Source organism: Labrus bergylta, chromosome 2 (genome assembly GCF_963930695.1).
Source record: "Labrus bergylta chromosome 2, fLabBer1.1, whole genome shotgun sequence".
NCBI classification, from domain to species: domain Eukaryota; kingdom Metazoa; phylum Chordata; class Actinopteri; order Labriformes; family Labridae; genus Labrus; species Labrus bergylta.
Window position 1 is genome coordinate 29,678,001 of NC_089196.1, and position 18,268 is coordinate 29,696,268.

At 41.5% G+C, this 18,268-nt stretch overlaps 1 protein-coding gene across 4 annotated transcripts in view; it reads left to right on the forward strand.

The window, feature by feature from the left end:
- Positions 1-18,268, forward strand: part of pdlim5a (PDZ and LIM domain 5a) — a 76,520-nt gene extending 58,252 nt beyond the window's left edge. For all 4 annotated transcript variants that reach the window (XM_020640802.3, XM_020640803.3, XM_020640804.3 and 1 more), the window contains 6 exons: positions 4,627-4,709; positions 9,285-9,483; positions 12,444-12,624; positions 15,221-15,341; positions 16,276-16,391; positions 16,665-18,268. In XM_020640802.3, coding sequence (XP_020496458.2) covers positions 4,627-4,709; positions 9,285-9,483; positions 12,444-12,624; positions 15,221-15,341; positions 16,276-16,391; positions 16,665-16,754 — 790 coding nt within the window. In that variant the 3' untranslated portion in view covers positions 16,755-18,268. The remainder of the gene's footprint in view (positions 1-4,626; positions 4,710-9,284; positions 9,484-12,443; positions 12,625-15,220; positions 15,342-16,275; positions 16,392-16,664) is intronic.

Here is an 18,268-nt window from a genome sequence, read left to right on the forward strand (position 1 = left end):
AACTCTGTCATTTGGTTAGGTTTCTCCGCCTTATTCCTTCTTTTTCTGATATTTTCCTTCTCCTGGCAAAGGGTGTCTTGGCATCAGTCGGCCACAGAGGAGGGAGACCCTCTCTTCTCCTCACCCGTCAATGCTGTCTATGTCTTTAGGTAAATGTAAACTCCCCCCACACCCAAACCCTCTTAAACATATACGCTCTGAACCAATAATTGATGCTTAAACGAAGTACAGCAGACTTATTTAAGACTTCTTTATTCAAACTGGCCTTCAGCTATATGTTGGGATTTCTTTTTTGGTCTTTTTTTTTCTTAACATTTTTGGTGAGTGCAATTTTTGCAATTTAGATTTTAAAGATTTACTTTTGGGATTTTGGGCCTTTTTATATGACAGATAGGACAGTGGATAGAGTTGGAAATCAGGGGGTGAGAGAGAGAGTAGGGAATGACATGCGGAAAAGCTAAGAGTTGTATAGGTTTTGTTTGTTTGGAAAAAGCCACAGTTCAAAGATTTTTGGGTTTGACAAAAAAAATATTTTTACTGGAAACCATGATTTTTAAATCTGAGAATGTGTAGCACTTTGTGACCCTGCTCTGTGAAAGGTGCCAGCAAACAACCTTTTCTTACTTGGCTATAAGGTCTGCAGGATACATACAAAAATAGTGAGGTGTGGGATAATGTAATTTAATTTTGCACTAACGATATTAAGTGCAATGGATAAATATTAAAGAGTCCATAATTAGCTATAACTCACACTTTCATTGTCTATCTGCTGTTCTTAATGGTTTACATCATATACCTGTGTTTGAAACATGCCGTCGTACAAACTGAATACAAACTGAATCAAACAATCAGCTGTGAAGGAGGGCAGCTGTGACACCGAGCGTCTCCTTAAGTGTGACATTCTACCTCTATCTTGACTGTTCACCTCTCACAGCATCTTGTCACTCTGACTCTATCGCTCGCCCCTCTCTCTCTCTCTCTCTCTCTCTCTCAATCACACCAAACATACGGACATAAACTCACCGTAACTATGGCTGCAGTTGCCATAACACGTGTCTCCCCCAGGTCCCCTTAACAGCCCCGCACAGGGGGGAAGGACAGCAGTGATCCAACTGTTGCCGTTGGCTTCAAATATGCATCATGGGTGGAATACGTCGGGGAAGAGATTGTTGGCCCACCCAGGCTCCTCAGCTGGTGCACCATCTGAAAAACACACAGTTTGTGTTACTCATAAAGAGGGTATTCATTTTGCATCATTTTAAAAATGCAAGGGGGGGGTTGAAGCCCTCGGGTCACATTTGATTGAAGAGCAGAGATATTTATCCCCCGTACTGCGGGAGAGTTGATGAACTCGGCAGCTCGGCAGGAACAAGAACGTTACTTTCTTTGGGGCGGCTGTGGCTCAGATGGTAGAGTCGCCATCGTCTCCTAAACTAGAAGCTTAGGGTTTCAATCCCCAGCTCCTGCAGTAACAAGTCCGATGTGTCCTTGGGCAAGACACCAAGTTGCTCCAGCTGCTGCGTTGACTGGATGTGATTGTGTATGAATTGGATTAGTTACTTCTGATGGTCAGCAGCCTCTGCCATCAGTGTGTGAATGTGTAGGTGTGACCTGCAGTGTCAAAGCACTTTGAGTAGTCAGAAGACTAGAAAATAAATATACAAGCTCAAGTCTATTTAACATTTACTTTCAAAGCCTTTTGTTGTTATTTAAACCAAACCTGAAAAATATCTGAAAACTCAAAGATTTAACCATTTCCTGCAAAAAATGGAAATACAGTTATGCTTGGTGATGATAGCGCCGCTTTTAGGATGCTCCCAGGGTTAGCCGAGCACTTTGCTATGGCTTTCCAGGGAGGGTAATAAAAAAACTAAAAAAAAACTGCTGACCTTAAGGGGGAAACCAAAAAGCTTTCAGGCTAGAAATGTGGAGGCTGAGGTGATGGAGACAAAGCTTTGCCACCAGCAGAGCAGTGTGTGCATTTTTGATGGCGCAGGGATCAGTAAGAAGAAGAAGAATTTATCCTCATAATAACACAACACAATACAGTTTTGCTTACACTGGAACTACTTTGGATAGACAACAATTGATTTTTTCCTATGTATTCAGAAAAAAGGTATTGATAATGTATTTGATAATGCACAGCTCAATATTCTTCCCTGGGCCACCCCTGTATTATACGGTATATACGAAGTGTGCAGAAACGAAGTGTAGACAGCTGAGAAATACCCCTGATCCTGTGAGGTCATTCTCTCAATGTCGTCACATGAAGTGAGTGTTGTGGCACCGTTTGATGACATCACCACTAAATTGTACTGCAGTCTCTCTTAAAAATGACTCACCCTCTGACTGACATGTGAAATGTAGTTTTTACCTCTCAGAGCCAATGAAAATGGACTGCCAATGTTGCCATGGGGACTAATTCAACATGTCACTTCACGACCCCATAATGCCGCATTTAAACCGCAAACTTTGTGACTTCCCCGGGAGCATAATATCTGACCTGTTTATACAGTCAAGCAATGCAAAATAAAAGCGGTTAAACTATTCTAGGGTTTTCAAAATAACAGAATAATAAACTCTAATATGATACTAGTAAAAATTATACAATATTGATACCTGGTTGGATACCATGGCAACAAAAATAGAGCTCCCATGCACCCATTATTGATTAATAATGACACAAACAATTGCACAAAGGCAAAAAAAGAATTCCGCAATTGATAAGACAGTCTCTCTCTCTCTGTCCATCTCTCTCTCTCTCTCTCTCTCTCTTTCTTTCTCTCTCTGTCTCTCTCTGTCTCTGTCTCTGTCTCTGTCTCTCTCTCTCTCTCTGTCTCTCTCTTTCTGTCTCTCTCTCTCTGTCTCTGTCTCTCTCTGTCTCTCTCTCTCGCTCTCTCTCTCTGTCTCTCTCTGTCTCTCTCTTTCTGTCTCTCTCTCTCTGTCTCTGTCTCTCTCTGTCTCTCTCTCTCTCTCTCTCTGTCTCTTTCTGTCTCTCTCTCTGTCTCTGTCTCTCTCTGTCTCTCTCTCGCTCTCTCTCTCTGTCTCTCTCTGTCTCTCTCTGTCTCTCTCTGTCTCTGTCTCTGTCTCTGTCTCTCTCTCTGTCTCTCTCTTTCTGTCTCTCGCTCTCTCTCTCTGTCTCTCTCTGTCTCTCTCTTTCTGTCTCTCTCTCTCTGTCTCTGTCTCTCTCTGTCTCTCTCTCTCTCGCTCTCTCTCTCTGTCTCTCTCTGTCTCTCTCTGTCTCTCTCTGTCTCTTTCTGTCTCTCTCTCTCTGTCTCTGTCTCTCTCTGTCTCTCTCTCTCGCTCTCTCTCTCTGTCTCTCTCTGTCTCTCTCTGTCTCTGTCTCTGTCTCTGTCTCTCTCTCTGTCTCTCTCTTTCTGTCTCTCTCTCTGTCTCTCTCTCTCTGTCTCTCTCTCTCTCTCTGTCTCTCTCTGTCTCTCTCTCTCTCTCTCTCTCTCTCTCTATCTCTATCTCTCTCTGTCTCTCTCTCTCTTTTGGCAACTTTTGGTATTTTTTTTTAAAGCTTCAGTACTTTACAATATTTACAGTAGTTACCATGTTGTAAATTGTAACATTTTAAAACATGTGGTATCAGAAAGTATACCCGAGTATTGACAATCTAGACGACCTTCCTTGAAGCTGTAGTATAAGAATTTCTTGTCCAATCCATCATTAAGGACTGTCTGGCTCCTGTCCACACTACATCATGATTGGGCACTTTTTGATCATTACACCATGCTTTATTTCTCTCCACTGGAGTCACTTACTCTCTCTGAAGTCATTTAAATTGATATTCTGGCATTGGTTTTCGAGTGGGTGTGCTGTACACTATCCCTGTGCAGACCCCTACCCTCCTATCCATCATCACTCTGGTGGCCTGGACTCTGCTCTGCTATGACAGAGCCACCAGGGGCAAACGTCTCTGTGCTCAGAGCACTCACAAGTAGGAAGGGCAGCATGAGGCTGTGTACTGTACTGTCTTGGCTGCAGCTGCAGGCCGTGTTTTGGTTGGTAGCGTATTTGTCTCTGCTCTGTCAGCAGGTAGGTGGGCTGCAGTCTGTCGTTTTGTATTTTGACAGGAACTTGAAAAACTACCCTGCGCTTTCATTTTTCCTTTTTGGTGTTCTTGTCTTTTTTTTTCTTTGACTGTACATCGGACTCTTTGAGTATTTCACTGGGGATGAAAACTTTTTCGATAACAAAGAAACAAACACACACACTTGCACACACACAAACACATCATGTATGTCCTAAACATCAGAATCCGCTACATGAATGAGCAAGGTGGAAATATTGGTAGAAACTAAATTTGTTAAGCTAATTAAGAAGGGTAAATATAGTTCATGTTGAAATAGGTTGGCCTGTCCAAACACATGTTAGTGACCTGCTATAGGTGCACCACAGAGGACATCCTGACACAGTGCATCTGGTTGCATCTGCAGCTGGTTATCTCCAGTCCACAAAAGATAATTGGGACCCAGCTCCCAGCACTTTACTTTTTTAAATGGTGCATAAATGGCAGGTTGCAAACTCAATTTCATTGCAACTAGTACAATGACCAGAAAGATATTTTAGTATTTGTTTTCTCACGTCTTATTTCTGTTCCTATTTTGTTTCTCCACACAGTGAGGATGCAGAAGAGCCTGAACTCAACAGCCACGAGACTGCCGTTGTCAAGACCATGATCAAAGGACCGGCTGCAAAACACGGTGAGCACTGTGTTGGTGAAAGTTCACAAAGTTTTCAGGATGAGCCGAACGCAAACGGATGATTTTTTTTCATTCTGACATTACCCAGAGTTTTTCTATCAGCCACACTGGTAGAATTTTCCATAACAAGTCGGGTGAGCCGATGTGTGAATGCAACAGGTAAATATTCAGGAGAATTCACCACGAGTGAGTGAGCTGGGAAGACAACGATTATATTACAAGGCCGGTGCAGTCTTTGTGCACATAATGAGGCTGTTTCTGACTCTTTTCTACTATATCACTTCTTCATTGATACCGTAAATATGTGCAATAATATCTCGCATTGCGTTGGTTGCGGTTGCTTTGTGCCAGCGTTGCTTGTCAACTTTAAACCTAAATGGCCAAAAATGTGCAGAATTTGCAACAACAGTGGTAAACCTCCCCAAGGCGGCCCCATCTGACAGCACTCACTCTCGTCGCCCTGCTAAGTGTTGCAAACCATTATTGCTGTGAAAACAAAAGTGAGTCAATGAAGAAAAATGAAGAGGAATTATCCATCTATACGAGAGAAAAAACAATAGAGGAGGAGGAGTCTGCGTCAGGACACTGGCAGACGTGATGGTGATGGATGCTGGTTGGAAGGCCCCCAAATTGATTTTTGCCTCAGACCAAAAGACTCCAGAATCGCCGTCAGGGTTGTGTTCTTGCAATGCAAAAAAAAATCTAGACATTTTGTGGAGTGCATGTGTGAAAAAGAAGAATTTGTGTGTGTGTGTTTGTGTGTAGTTGCAGGACCCTATCCATGGTTTTTAAATATGTTCATAATGAGCGAGTCACCTTTGATTATTCCTCCTTATGTAAAATATGATTTATAAACCTGGGACAAAACCACAAATGGCGTGTCTCCTATGAATTGACTAAAGAACAGTTCTGGCTCTGAGTGCTTATTCATTAAGTCTTGAAAACATGGGTTTATGTGACAAGATTACATTTTTATTCATAGGGCCATTGGCGGGATGAAATCTTTGGAGGAGCAACGCTGCCAAATTCAACAAAAGTGAATTTGTGTGCTTGTGTGTGTGTGTTGTAACCGTGTGTGTGCTTTTACCGTAGGCATGTTGCGGTTATTTTCTCACTAAATTAACCACTGGAATAAAATCAGACTAAAGGTGCCTGAACTGTTTTCTTTGCATAAGTCATGGCGTGCATACATGCATACCCATGAATGTGGAGTCCCCTAAATAGACTCCTTAAAATAGACTCTCCAAATCTTCTTTGAAGTTTCCATTTTGACTGATTAATATATCCCCTTCCTTACAGTTTAAAAAAGTGTTTTTTGTCCTTCATAAAATGTTCCCAATTCGTGGCAAACTGATTTACTGCTTTTGGACTGAATGTTCTTGCAGCCAGTTAGGAAGGGAAAAAAGAGGCTTTATTTCCATGGCTGAAGCGTGACATATGTTGTGAAATAGGTCATTGCAGACTCTCTTTTTTTTTAAACTTTTCTCGTCTTTTTTCCTCCGTGGAAGCCCATTAAGCATGTGAGAAGGCCCCCGCTCTGCCTGTGGCGCCTCGCTCAGTCACACGTGCAACAGTTCGACTCTGTCAGAAAGATAATATTTATGGAAAAGACCTGTCGGGAGTTATGAGTTGTTAAGGCAAGCTCCAGAGCTGCAATATAATCACCCATCAGCGCCCAGAACCAAGGATTCTGAAATCGAGCATCTTTCCAGCTCATTACTCTTTTTGTTATTTCCATATTAATATGGACAAGCGTATCCTTCTTTTTCTGTTGTGAAAATATGAGGCCAAAATACCCCGCGACTTGCTGACACACTGAGCTGGTGACGCACTTTGGTACCAAGAGATGTGCAGAAGGGAGCTGGAGGTTGAAACCGCGGGATTGACGCTACTACCCTTCCACTAACTGAAGCACACATTGAATTTACTGATAAAATGTCAAATGAACCCCTCAGGTCGATACAGTCCTCAGCAGAACAGATTCTTGTGTCAGTTTGGAGCAGACACTTACGTTTCTGGAAATGTTCAATGTTTACTGTTTGTTGTTGTTACCTTCTTTCCTCTTCTACTCTGCTCTGCTGATCCAGCTAAGAACGCTGCAAAGAGACAAATTTGTCAACAGAACTGTCGATCATGGCGTTCTTTTTTTTTTTTTGCATCGAATACCAAATTAAAACAAATCTACTCAAAAAAAGAAGAACACTTGTACATAAATCAGCATGATAATAAGTAACAACAGAATCGGGGTTTGAAGTGAACAATATTTGACATAACGGAGGTGGTGTGGTGTGTGACCTATACCGCAGCCAGCCAGGAGGGGGAGCTCTAATTACATTGGATTGACTTCTAGGTGGCTGTTGCCCTGTCCATATTAATATACAGTCTATGGTTATTACCATACCAAAACGTACATATATCTAACTATTAGTCCATCTATTTATTTCTGAATATTTGTCTTAGAAACACCTACCTGTGCTTCAGCTGTTTGCACATCCTGTATTTGAGCACTAGCCTTCTCCTCTCCCCGAGTTCTCTCTCTGATGTAACTGCCACTCAGCATAAATAGTAAATGCAGTCACTAACCAGGGGACCCGGGCTCATGAAAATATACTGCCAGCTGTAAAGTGCCCGAGTGAGCAACTTACACGTTTTGCGTCCAGTAAAGAAAGCCAGACCTTCAGCAACTATCCTGCTGCAAATGCCCGCTGTAAAACAAAACTGGCACAGTGTTAAAACTGTGATCACAGTAACGCTGTAACCTGCATTCTCCACTTTCCTGATGACAGTCTTTCTAATTTAGTGCATGCTGTTGTGAACGAACGACAGCTTCACTTACAGGTTGACAGTAAACTGAGCACAACATCTTACCTAAAACTGTCCTTAAATGTAGCACATGACTGACACTTGCTGCAGAAAATGGTGTATTAATCAGTATTCATAAGTTTGTATCTTGACCATCTTGCTGCTGTATTTAGACTTTTTGTTGGACTTTCTTTATTTACTATTGTGTTATTGTGGAAAATCAATGTTTTAATGTCAGCATTTTACACAATGTCAGTTTGAAGACTGTTCTTACAACATTGTGCACATTTAAATAGAAAATCATGGATGTAATTGCTGTAAATTTAACTTTTTCCTCCTACAATTTTACTCTTCCAACAACTTTTTCTCAAATCGTTAAGTCACAGAAGCTTAAATATTCAATATGTAGGATGTGGACCCACAAGCTTCACCTTCACCTTTGGGTAGCAGTAGCTCAGTATGTAGGGACTTAGGTTGGAACTGGAGGGTCACCAGTTCAAGTCTGGGTTCTATCCAAATCTGGAAATTGTTCTGGTGGCTGGAGAGGTGCCAGATCACTTCCGGAGCACTGCCGAGGTGCCCATGAGCAAGGATCTGAACTCCCCCGCTGCTCAGGAGCGCTCACTGTGGGAAGCCCCCTCACTCTGACATTTCTCATAAGTGCATGTCCACAGGATCATGTTTGTGCATGTGTGTGTGTTTCAGCCTGTGTTAAATTGAATTTCCCCTCGCAGCATCAATAAAGTATATCTTCTTCTTCTTCTTCTTCTTCTTCTTCAAGCAGCTACACATTTTTGTAATGAAAATGTATGAAATGACAACGTTATAACAACATGGAAATGGTTGTTTGTGTTGATAAATCCACAGGGGAGATCCAAAATCAGTCTGTTCAATCAGCTTTATGCACCTTAGGAAGAAGTTTCAGCTTTTTTTTTTTGCCATAGTCTGGCCCACAGATTTACTACAGCGTATTTGTATTTAAGCTTTTTGCTCTCCTCACCACGTGTTGAACGACATGCAGCTGTTTTCAGCCTGAAAGCTGTAATGCTAATGTGAAGTTAAACGCAAAGTTAGCAGTTACCTGGTGAACAACACGGATCATTTAGCTGTTTAAGAGTTAGATACTTTGATTGTCATGTTGCTCTAAAGCTGCTGGATGTGCAGCTGTCCAAGTCCAACAAATCAACTACAGAGGAAATGGTGCTATTTTCAGAGTCTTTAAATTAACCTAATCTTAGCCCTACCATTAAATGATAACCCACCTCTGTCCTTTTGCCAAAACACACACAATTAACATGTCACATAATGGTAAGGCCCCTTAAGTAGACCCTGCCGCACCACGGCAACACGACCTAAAATACACATCCACAGCGTGGAGATCAAAGGCCAGGCTACGTGTTTAGCCAGGTGTCTGGGCTTCGGCTGAGGGAATGTCTTGGTGGTCCAAGTGTGTGAATGTGTGTGTGTGTGAATGTGTGTTTGGTCATGTGTATGCATGCACATATGCCGTAGGAATGTGTGTTAAAGTTGGAGTGAAAGATCCGGGGGAAGATTGATGCAGTGAATGCACGGTTGTGACACCAGTAGTCGGCCAGCTGCAAAACCCCGCTATGACACCTGCTGTGTGTATAGACAGGGGTAGGGGTCAAATAACTTACACACCTGGGGAAGAAAACATAGACACACACATGAACACAGATACTTTGTCTTTTCCTTTTGCCGTCTCTGCCTCTTAACCGATAAAGCTTTTTGTTCCTCTTCTATGTGCTACAGGTTACGGTCCACACACTGGTTTGATCACACCGTCTTTCGGTATGAAGGGTAATAATGGAAGTGCCAACGTCCCGAGGGGTCCTGTCCCCAGCCGACCTCTACCCCAGCCCCACCCTGAGGACACCCTGGTTCAGATGGCAGAGCACATACCTGCTGGAACTCGAACACCCATGTGTGCTCACTGCAACATGGTGATCAGGTGAGGATCAAATATGATGTCTTATATTGTCTTATATAGCCATACTTTGCTTATTTCAAGTTCTATATTTTCCACTTTGTGAAACACCTGTGGTAGCTTAGCATGATTTACCCTTCTCTTCAGCCTCTGCGTGACAAAGCCCAATTCAGGTACATGCTTTTTATGCCTCCCTACTCCCTATGAGTAGTGGACTATATAAATTATATAGTGAACGCACTGGCCACTTTCAGACACTTTATAGGGTATATGATAATGCTTACAGTAAATCCGACAGCACTACATAACGATAAGTGCTCTCTCACACGTACAGTTACTGATTTAAAATGTGCTTGTGTTAAGTTGGAATATCCAACATTGTCTAAAAATAATGTTTTTTACCGGAGAAGGTAGGCGGTTTTAATGAACCCCCACACAGCCGTTTTGGACGCCCCTCGGTTTACCAGGCAAACGGCAAAACAACAAGTGTTGCAGCGATGTAAGTGCACAAGCAAACTGGTTCGTAAAAGAGATTAAAAAGCATCTGCCTCAGAAAATTAAGAAAAAAGCGTCAGAAACGAGGATAAATAATGAAAGTGCTTTTTAAAAAATAGAGAAAGGTTAGAATGCAGAAAGGTTTCTAGACCGATGCAGAGCTGGCTAAACACTGAAGCTTCAGTGTCCGCAACATGGCAACCTGTGCGAGCATCGTCTCTAGAGAGGAGGGGGCGGGGGGAGACAGCTCTCTGCAATGTTTTGAATTTAGACTGCAGTACCCATCTTAAACGCTACGTGTCAGAGTTACATATTGCTCCTTTAAGACTCAGAAAGGAAACAGTGTAAGGAGTTTATTTCGGCAACATAATGCCCATTTACTGCGTGCACAATGATGATAAGAAAAGATGGCTGCAGATGGCTGCACAGACATCCTTTTGTACTCAAGCAAATTGAGTTGGGAAAGGAAAATATGTCCACCCTTTAATAATTCAGAATCCCACTGAGGCACTTGAAATAATTAACTTGAAACTGTCACAAGTAAATAATCTGCGTATGAAACAGTAGAACTACAAAGATCTGGCTGTAGTGGAGATAAGGAGAGGGGGATTAAGTTGCACCTACAGGAGATAAAACTTTAAATGTTTTAGATGTGGATTAGCAGCTAGCAGCTTAAAAGGAATGACTTGAAGATTACAATTGTTTTAAAGCTTTTGGCATGATTTACTTGCAAAATGTTGTGCTCAAGTTTAAACATAGGGTTTTGTGCAAGTCAAGAAATGTTTGTATATCACAATAGATTTTCTTCTCCGTCTCCCTCCAGTCTTCCTTCTCTCTTCTCGTCCAGCAGCTGACTTCCTTCCAACCCAAGAGTAACACCTTGTGTCACCTTACATTACATACCTCTAACGGTAGCGTGGCCAAGCTTGTGCCTCTATCAGACAGAGCTCGGATAAAGTCAGCCATTGTGTGCAGGAAATTAGTCTCTGTTGTTTTCCCACTTAACCTAATCACCAGGGGACAGTGCCAAGGTGCTGCCTGAGGAGACACACTGGATCTCCAAAACGTAGCTAATGCAACACTAAGTGAACAGAATGGAAGGATTAATAGATTAGTTGAAAGGAATCTAATAAAACAAAATAATGTGATCACCCATTCATTATTTAAAGGACCTGTGTGTAGTAGGATATATTGGTACAAATGGAGCACACCTTTCTTAGTGTGTTTACGTTGTGTTGTACTGCAGAAGCCAAGAACAGAAACACAAATGACCGGATCTAAAAACATTTCTCCTGGTTTCAAGAGTTTTGCAGCCTTTCTCCTAACATTTGGTAAGGAAGGTGAGAGGTTATCAAATGGTTGCAATCTGATACCACACTACTGTACCACTAAATTGTGGTCCTCAAACACAGTTGACAGTAGCATCAGTTTTTATCAGTAGTCATGGTAAGTCATTCATAGATTTAAGAAAAACGACACAACTCTATGACAAACAGCCGCAGAGCCAGACTTTACTCGACTGGGGTGGCCCAACTGGGTCACTGATTTATGAAGGGTGGTATAGAATTTGTGCACAAAAAAAAGGAATATCTGGGGTTGGTGGGGTAGGGGTTAGAGCACGGGCCCCACGTACAGAGTCTGTACTCCTCAACATGGGCGGCCAGGGTTTGAATCTGACCTGTGGCTCTTTTCACAAAAGTTATTCCCCACTCTCTCTCTCTCCCTGATTTTCCACTCTATCCACTGTCCTATCTCCACAATAAAGGTGTACAAACCCTAAAAAAAGTGAATATTATTTCGACTTTAACGACGAACATGAATGTTTTTTTTCAGTACAAATATATTTCTTTAACTTCTTAAAGTAACACAACAAAGTGAACACGTAAAAATCTTCTTAGCTTAGTTCATTAAGAACTCAAACAGACGATTTGTGTGGCCAGATTCACTGTGAAGGAAATGTGACTCATCTAAATGTAAACACTGCTACAAGAAGGCTGCTGCCACACAGCCCAAATAGTTCAATCTCACATAAATCCCGCCTCTGATTGGCACATAGATAGCCAATCGTAGTTTAGGATTTTGGGATGGCCACTTGGGGGGGGTCAATTAGATTTCTATGGCCACACCTTAGATCCGCCCCTGCTGATAAAAATGTACATGTTTGTATCTACTTGCTGATGACTCCATTATGTTCTTCACAAATATTTTTATGTTTCTTAATTTTAAGGTTGAAGGCTTTTTATGTGAATCCTCAAACAATCCACACCTCCTGTTGTTCAGTATTATACGTTGTTCTTAACTGTATATTTGAAAAAATACATTTGGAAAAATGTGATAAATACATTCTGAGAAACGAAACACTAAGTCAAAGTCCTCAGTCGATTGACATTACTTTATTGAGGTCATTTTTGTCTATTTGCTGGTGGACATGCCAATAAGTTGTTGATTTCTTCTCATCTTTTTCTCTCTTTGGGTGTTATTTGTTCCAGAGGCCCGTTTTTAGTAGCGATGGGGAAATCTTGGCATAAGGAGGAATTTAACTGTGCCCACTGCCGTACCTCCCTGGCAGATACAGGCTTTGTGGAGGAACAGGGCTCAGTCTATTGTGAACACTGCTATGAAGAGTTCTTCGCTCCATCGTGCAGCCGCTGCCAGGAAAAGATACTCGGGGTGAGTCTAAATCTGTCCGTGTGTGTGTTAATGTGTGTTGTCTGGCTGCTCTTTGCTGTCTCGTGAACCTTGTTTGCAGACATTCCAGATTGCAAAAGAATATAAATATGACAACTCAGATGAAATGAAAGTGCAGGGAGAGAAAACAGCCACAGTGTTCAGCATTTATTCTCAGGGTGCTTCTTTAAGCTAGCACCCTCTACTTATTACAGATGGCCTTGACATTGTGTTTGGCTATTTTCTTCACCACCCATTTTTTGCTTCCACAGAGGATTGTGTTACTTTTGTGCTTAGGACGGACATTTTGCAACATTTCGTCTTCTTCATCTTCATCTCTAAGAAAGCTCAGGTTCAGCAGGGTACACACTACAAGATTGCGGGTGGCAGTAGCTCAGTCTGTATGGACTTAGGTTGGGAACTGAAGGGTCACTGGTTCAAGTCCCAATGAGGACCCTAATATTTTTTAGTATGTGTTAGCATTGAGCTAATGAACCAATCCCCGTCCATTGGCGCTTCATTTCAGCCACGCTGTAGCTCCAATCTTAATCGATACATAACCAGAGGGTCAACGAAGGAACGTTTAGGTTTAGTGACCAGTTCTTTAGTGACCACCGCTGAAACTCAGGAATGTGGTACATGTCGGGGTGTTAAGAGAATTAGGCTTAGAGGCCCAGAGACTGCAGGTGTAGCATGAACCCATGAGTGACAGGAAGCTGAGATCTCTGCGCTCGCCACCGCTCTGACATTCATCCCTCACGTGTTCTAACCTCTTTAGCCTCAATCCCTTTCAACCCTCCATTTCTCACACATCTTCAACCAGCTTAAGGCTTCTTATTAACCTATTTTCTCACTCTCTCTCCGCTAATCCTTCATTTTAACCCCGGCCCACCAACTTTCCATTGATTCCCTGTCCTGTCTTGTTCTCACAGTTTAAGGGTGGGAAAGAAAGCAGTTTGTCTTTTTTAAGCCGAGTCATGTGGCCCGACGAGGGAGGGGGGGGTAAGAGATTTAAATATGTCATGAGAAAAGGACAGACTGTAGGAAAGGCTATACATTTCTGTAAAACAATTAAGCTTGATTTATACAATCAGAGTTCTGCCTTTAACAATAGGTGGATTGTGGGGTGGTGGTGGTGGTGGGGCTAACAACAAGAGAGCAGTACAGGTCAGAGATGCAGAGGGGGAGACCGGATATCTCTCACCTTAAATAGACCGCCAATTTTATGGAAGTGTTGTCAGGTGATTGTTGATAATGATGCATGTCAAGTCTGAAATCAGTGCAGGTAGATATAGAGCTGTCGGCCAGATATTGCCTCATATATGACAGTGTTACCACATGCTTTAAAACGATACAATCGATGATTTTTTTTATTTATTGATAGTATAGAAAAAAGTACAGAAGCTTTAAAAAAAAATGCAGATCTTCAAACACTTCATGTTTCAACCCAAAGTTGCCATGAGCAAAGCAGAGGTGGTCTGTTCAGATATACCGGTGGGCAAATACTGACCAAGCAGCAACCTCTGGTGTTGAAAAATAAAGACAATGAGGAGGTGCAAATTCCTACAGTCTGTCGATTTTCCTCTTTAGGTTGTTTGCATAAGTACTGGAAGTTACATACACACCCCAAAAACTATAATTGGTCTAATAAGCTCATGTCTTGATCGGCACACACTGTACTGGGGTTGAATTTTTTGATAACTAATTCAAATCTTTATAAAGAATAAGCGTTGTACACAAGGCGCGTACAGTAGCTGACCTGATTGACAGGCGGGCGCGATGTAAAAGTTTGTCAAGAGGCTTAAAACTTGCCTCAGCTCCAGCTCTTAGTCTGTTATTAAGTTGACTGAAAGTCAGGGTGAGCTCCCTGCAGTAGCAAATGGGTGATGTCGCTCAGGCTTCCTCCATTAATATTTACAGTCCATGGTACTGATGTATCTCAAGTCCATTTGGCGTAAAGAAACCAAATCAGAATCAGAATCAGAATCTGGGTTTATTGCCAAGTACATTTACACATACAAGGAATTTTACTTGGTGTATTGGTGCTAAACAATTAACAAGGAAATAAAGCAGAACTAGCAACAACTTAAATAGTACAGTATAAGAAGATATTACAATATATAAAATATAATTTTAAAATGTAAAATATGAAATATAAAAAATATATATAAAAAACACAAAATGTACAAAAGGTGCAATGTAGGAGCTGTGCAGTGGACTATAAGAAAAAAAAAATCTTGATGTGTGTAACGTTATGTGTATTTGTCTTGTGAACAGTAAGAGAGCAGACTTCTGGTTACAAAACATTGTTCATGCATTTGGGCATCAAAACAAGAAATTAAGCAATATCTCCTCTGTTTTTGTTGCTGTTGTGTTCAAACGGGTATCAATATTGTTTGATATTTACTCGTATTGTATTTAAAAATGTAAAACTCTGTCATGGTGACCAACCAATCGAGAACCTAACTTTAGTTCCCTCCACCCTCTGATTGAGTGGATCTCATTTTCCAGTCTCAGTAATCAAAACACCAAAAAAATGGCTCCTGTGATGATCTGGATGATACGCCCCACTAACCACATTGTTTGCATTTCCACCTAGGAGGTGATAAACGCCCTCAAACAGTCGTGGCACGTCTACTGCTTCCTGTGCGCTTCCTGTCAGCAGCCCATCAGAAACAACACCTTCCACCTGGAGGACGGAGAACCTTTCTGTGAACAAGGTGTGTGAGTGACGAGATCTCTGAACAAAAAGCTCAAACACTGACGCCGAGCTGATGAAGGATGTCCAATCGACAGTTTGCACCTGATATTAGCAATGTGGTCGTTTTACTCCACAATAAGCGAACATCCCTAATCACAGCTGTTCACGCCCGGCCAGATAATGCACCTCAACATGTGTGTCCAATGATGAGTTGTGATTGGCTCTCACTCTCCAGCCTCATATGTAAATGAACCTGGAGCCTCACTCATCTTGATAAGCCTTTAAGAGCTTCAAATAATAAAAAAAACACCTGATGATGTCATGGCAGAGGATTATTAAATCAGGCAAATGTGACAGGTGAGTGGCCTGTAACTCCACATGAGCGTTGCCATGGATACGGGGAAATTGGGTGGTCCTTAAAAGCTTTATATGTGATTTTTCACACTTAAATGTAATATAAATCAAGTATATCCTCTGAAAATAACTCTGTGAGTCATGACTGTCTACATTGGGTGTAACACCCGAGTCCCACTGTCTGTGATGTTTTCAGAGTTTTCAGAGTCCTATCTTCAGTTTGTTTACATCGCCAGGACGGCAAATTAATTAAAGACGTAAAAAAGGAATTTAGAAAAAAAATTCTCAAGGGGGTCCCCACCAGAGGTTGATGCTATATGGGGGTCCTTGATTTGATCTCCCAGGACACATGTTGGTTCCAGGTGTAAACAGGGTCACAACAATCACTTACAGAAGAGTCATAGTTAGCTCTGGTTAAGCTCTTTAATCAAGTTAATCTTCAGAGCGTTTAGATCTAATGAAAACTCTTCGGACTCCGCTGCGGCACAGTTAATCGACCACTAACTCTGTTGAGACTTCTACAATTTGATTAGCCATTACAATTGGTAACTATGAATCGGTCATGTAATGTATGCCCTCTTCTTTTGTCTGTCAAATAGACTTCTACAGCCTGTATGGGACCAGCTGCCATGGCTGTGAATTCCCAATCGAGGCTGGAGACAAGTTCCTGGATGCCCTCGGTTACACCTGGCATGACACCTGCTTCGTCTGCGCTGTGAGTGAAAGCTTCATTATGCTTCGTTATGTTTATTCAGACTTTGTCAAGAACAGAATCAAAAATACTGCATTTATTCACGAGGTATGTATCAACAATACAAATATGCTACACAATATGAATAAAGAAATCTACAATGAGTAAGAAATATAAACATGTAAGTAATTCATACATACATTAAGCAAGTTCCAATTATTTTTTACTTTTGTAATTTAAATGTTGTAAGATTTTTCTTAAGCATCATTGTGTATCTTTGTGTGTCCTCCTTCTCAGGTGTGCTGCACCACTCTGGAGGGCCAGTCCTTCTTCTCCAAGAGAGACAAACCTCTTTGCAAGAAACACGCTCACACACTGAAGATATGAAGACTTCTCTCGCGTCCTGTCGTCGTACATTTACTCTTAGTTTTTTGGTGTACAAAGGCCAATATATAGATGTTAAGTCCACACGACATGGACATACAGATAGAGGTCGAGATAAGGGAAACATAGCCATGGATGCAAAAAGTTTATATACATGTTTAAGGACCCTGATCCACTGCAGAAATAATAATGTATTTTCTTTCATGAGAAGAGTTCTATATTTAATTTGATTTGATTTTTGGGATTTTGTTAAATCATGCAACCAGCAAAACAGGAGTTCTTCTTCTGAACGGGGCAATTTTGATGTACTACCAAGGCAGAAATTTAATAATATATTTACTTTTGTGATCTAATTTTTTTTCTTTTTGACCAGAATTGAATCTTGTCCTTGGAAAAGCATCAAACCACACAACACATTAGAGCAGTGGTTCTCAACTCGTCCAGCCTCAGGACCCACCAGCAACACCTCCAGGAGGAAACCGACCCAAATTTCAGAAATGTTTAAACCAATAAAAAAAAATTTAATGAAAAATTCTGCAGTTTGGATCTGAGACGGTACAAAACATGTGACAGATGCAAGAAACTGTACCAAACAAACACGTTAACAAAGCGCTTCACAGACTTTTTGACCCTTTCCTGACCCACTGAAAACAGCTCCACGACCCGCTTTTGGCTCCCGACTCACCAGTTGAGAACCACTGCATTAGAGCACAGTGCCAGGAGTGAAAATATATATTCATATGCAGACAATATAAAAGAAAGAGGGGGATGTTGGACAGTTTTAAAGTATTTAAAAAACAAAATAATAATGTTATATCTATCGCAGTGATTAATAAAAAAACGATAAGAAAGGTCACATGAAGGTCGGTTAGACCAAAACGTATGCGTCAGTATAAAGTGAGACAGTGTGCAAATGAATAATATTCAAATATCTGACCAGCTGCTGCTGCTGCTAAGTTCAAAACAAACATCAGCCATCCAGTTTTTTTTTGTCAAACTTTATTATATTTAATTGTTGTTTTCTTTGATGCAGATTTAAAGGCAGGGTTGGTAATTCTGGAAAACTAGCATGATTTTAGTCAGCAGCAACCCCCTCCCCTCTGTGCTCCCTCATAAAGCCACGCCCCCTCACTTACATGCACGAGCGCCATTGGTCCAGAAGCAGACCTCAGCTCATTGTTTGCATTGTGTAGAAATTGTCTCATTCAGCGGTAAGTAAACACTAAAATTTATCATAATACATGTGGAAAAAAAAAGGGGCCTATTCGGCTACTCACACCGGCCAACGATAAACTCACAGTATGAACTCCATCATAGGTGAGGCGCTTTGAGTGTGGGCTAGTGCAGGCGAGGGGTAGAGAACAAGCAGGGAGACAGGAAGGCGCCTGATTGGTTCATCAGATTGGTACCTTGTGGCAGACATTGGTCAAAGTTTTTACAGGCTTACAAACTGATACAGATGACGAATTTTCTTTGTTCCTTTTGAGTTATTCATTTCTGTCAGGACCTAAACACAA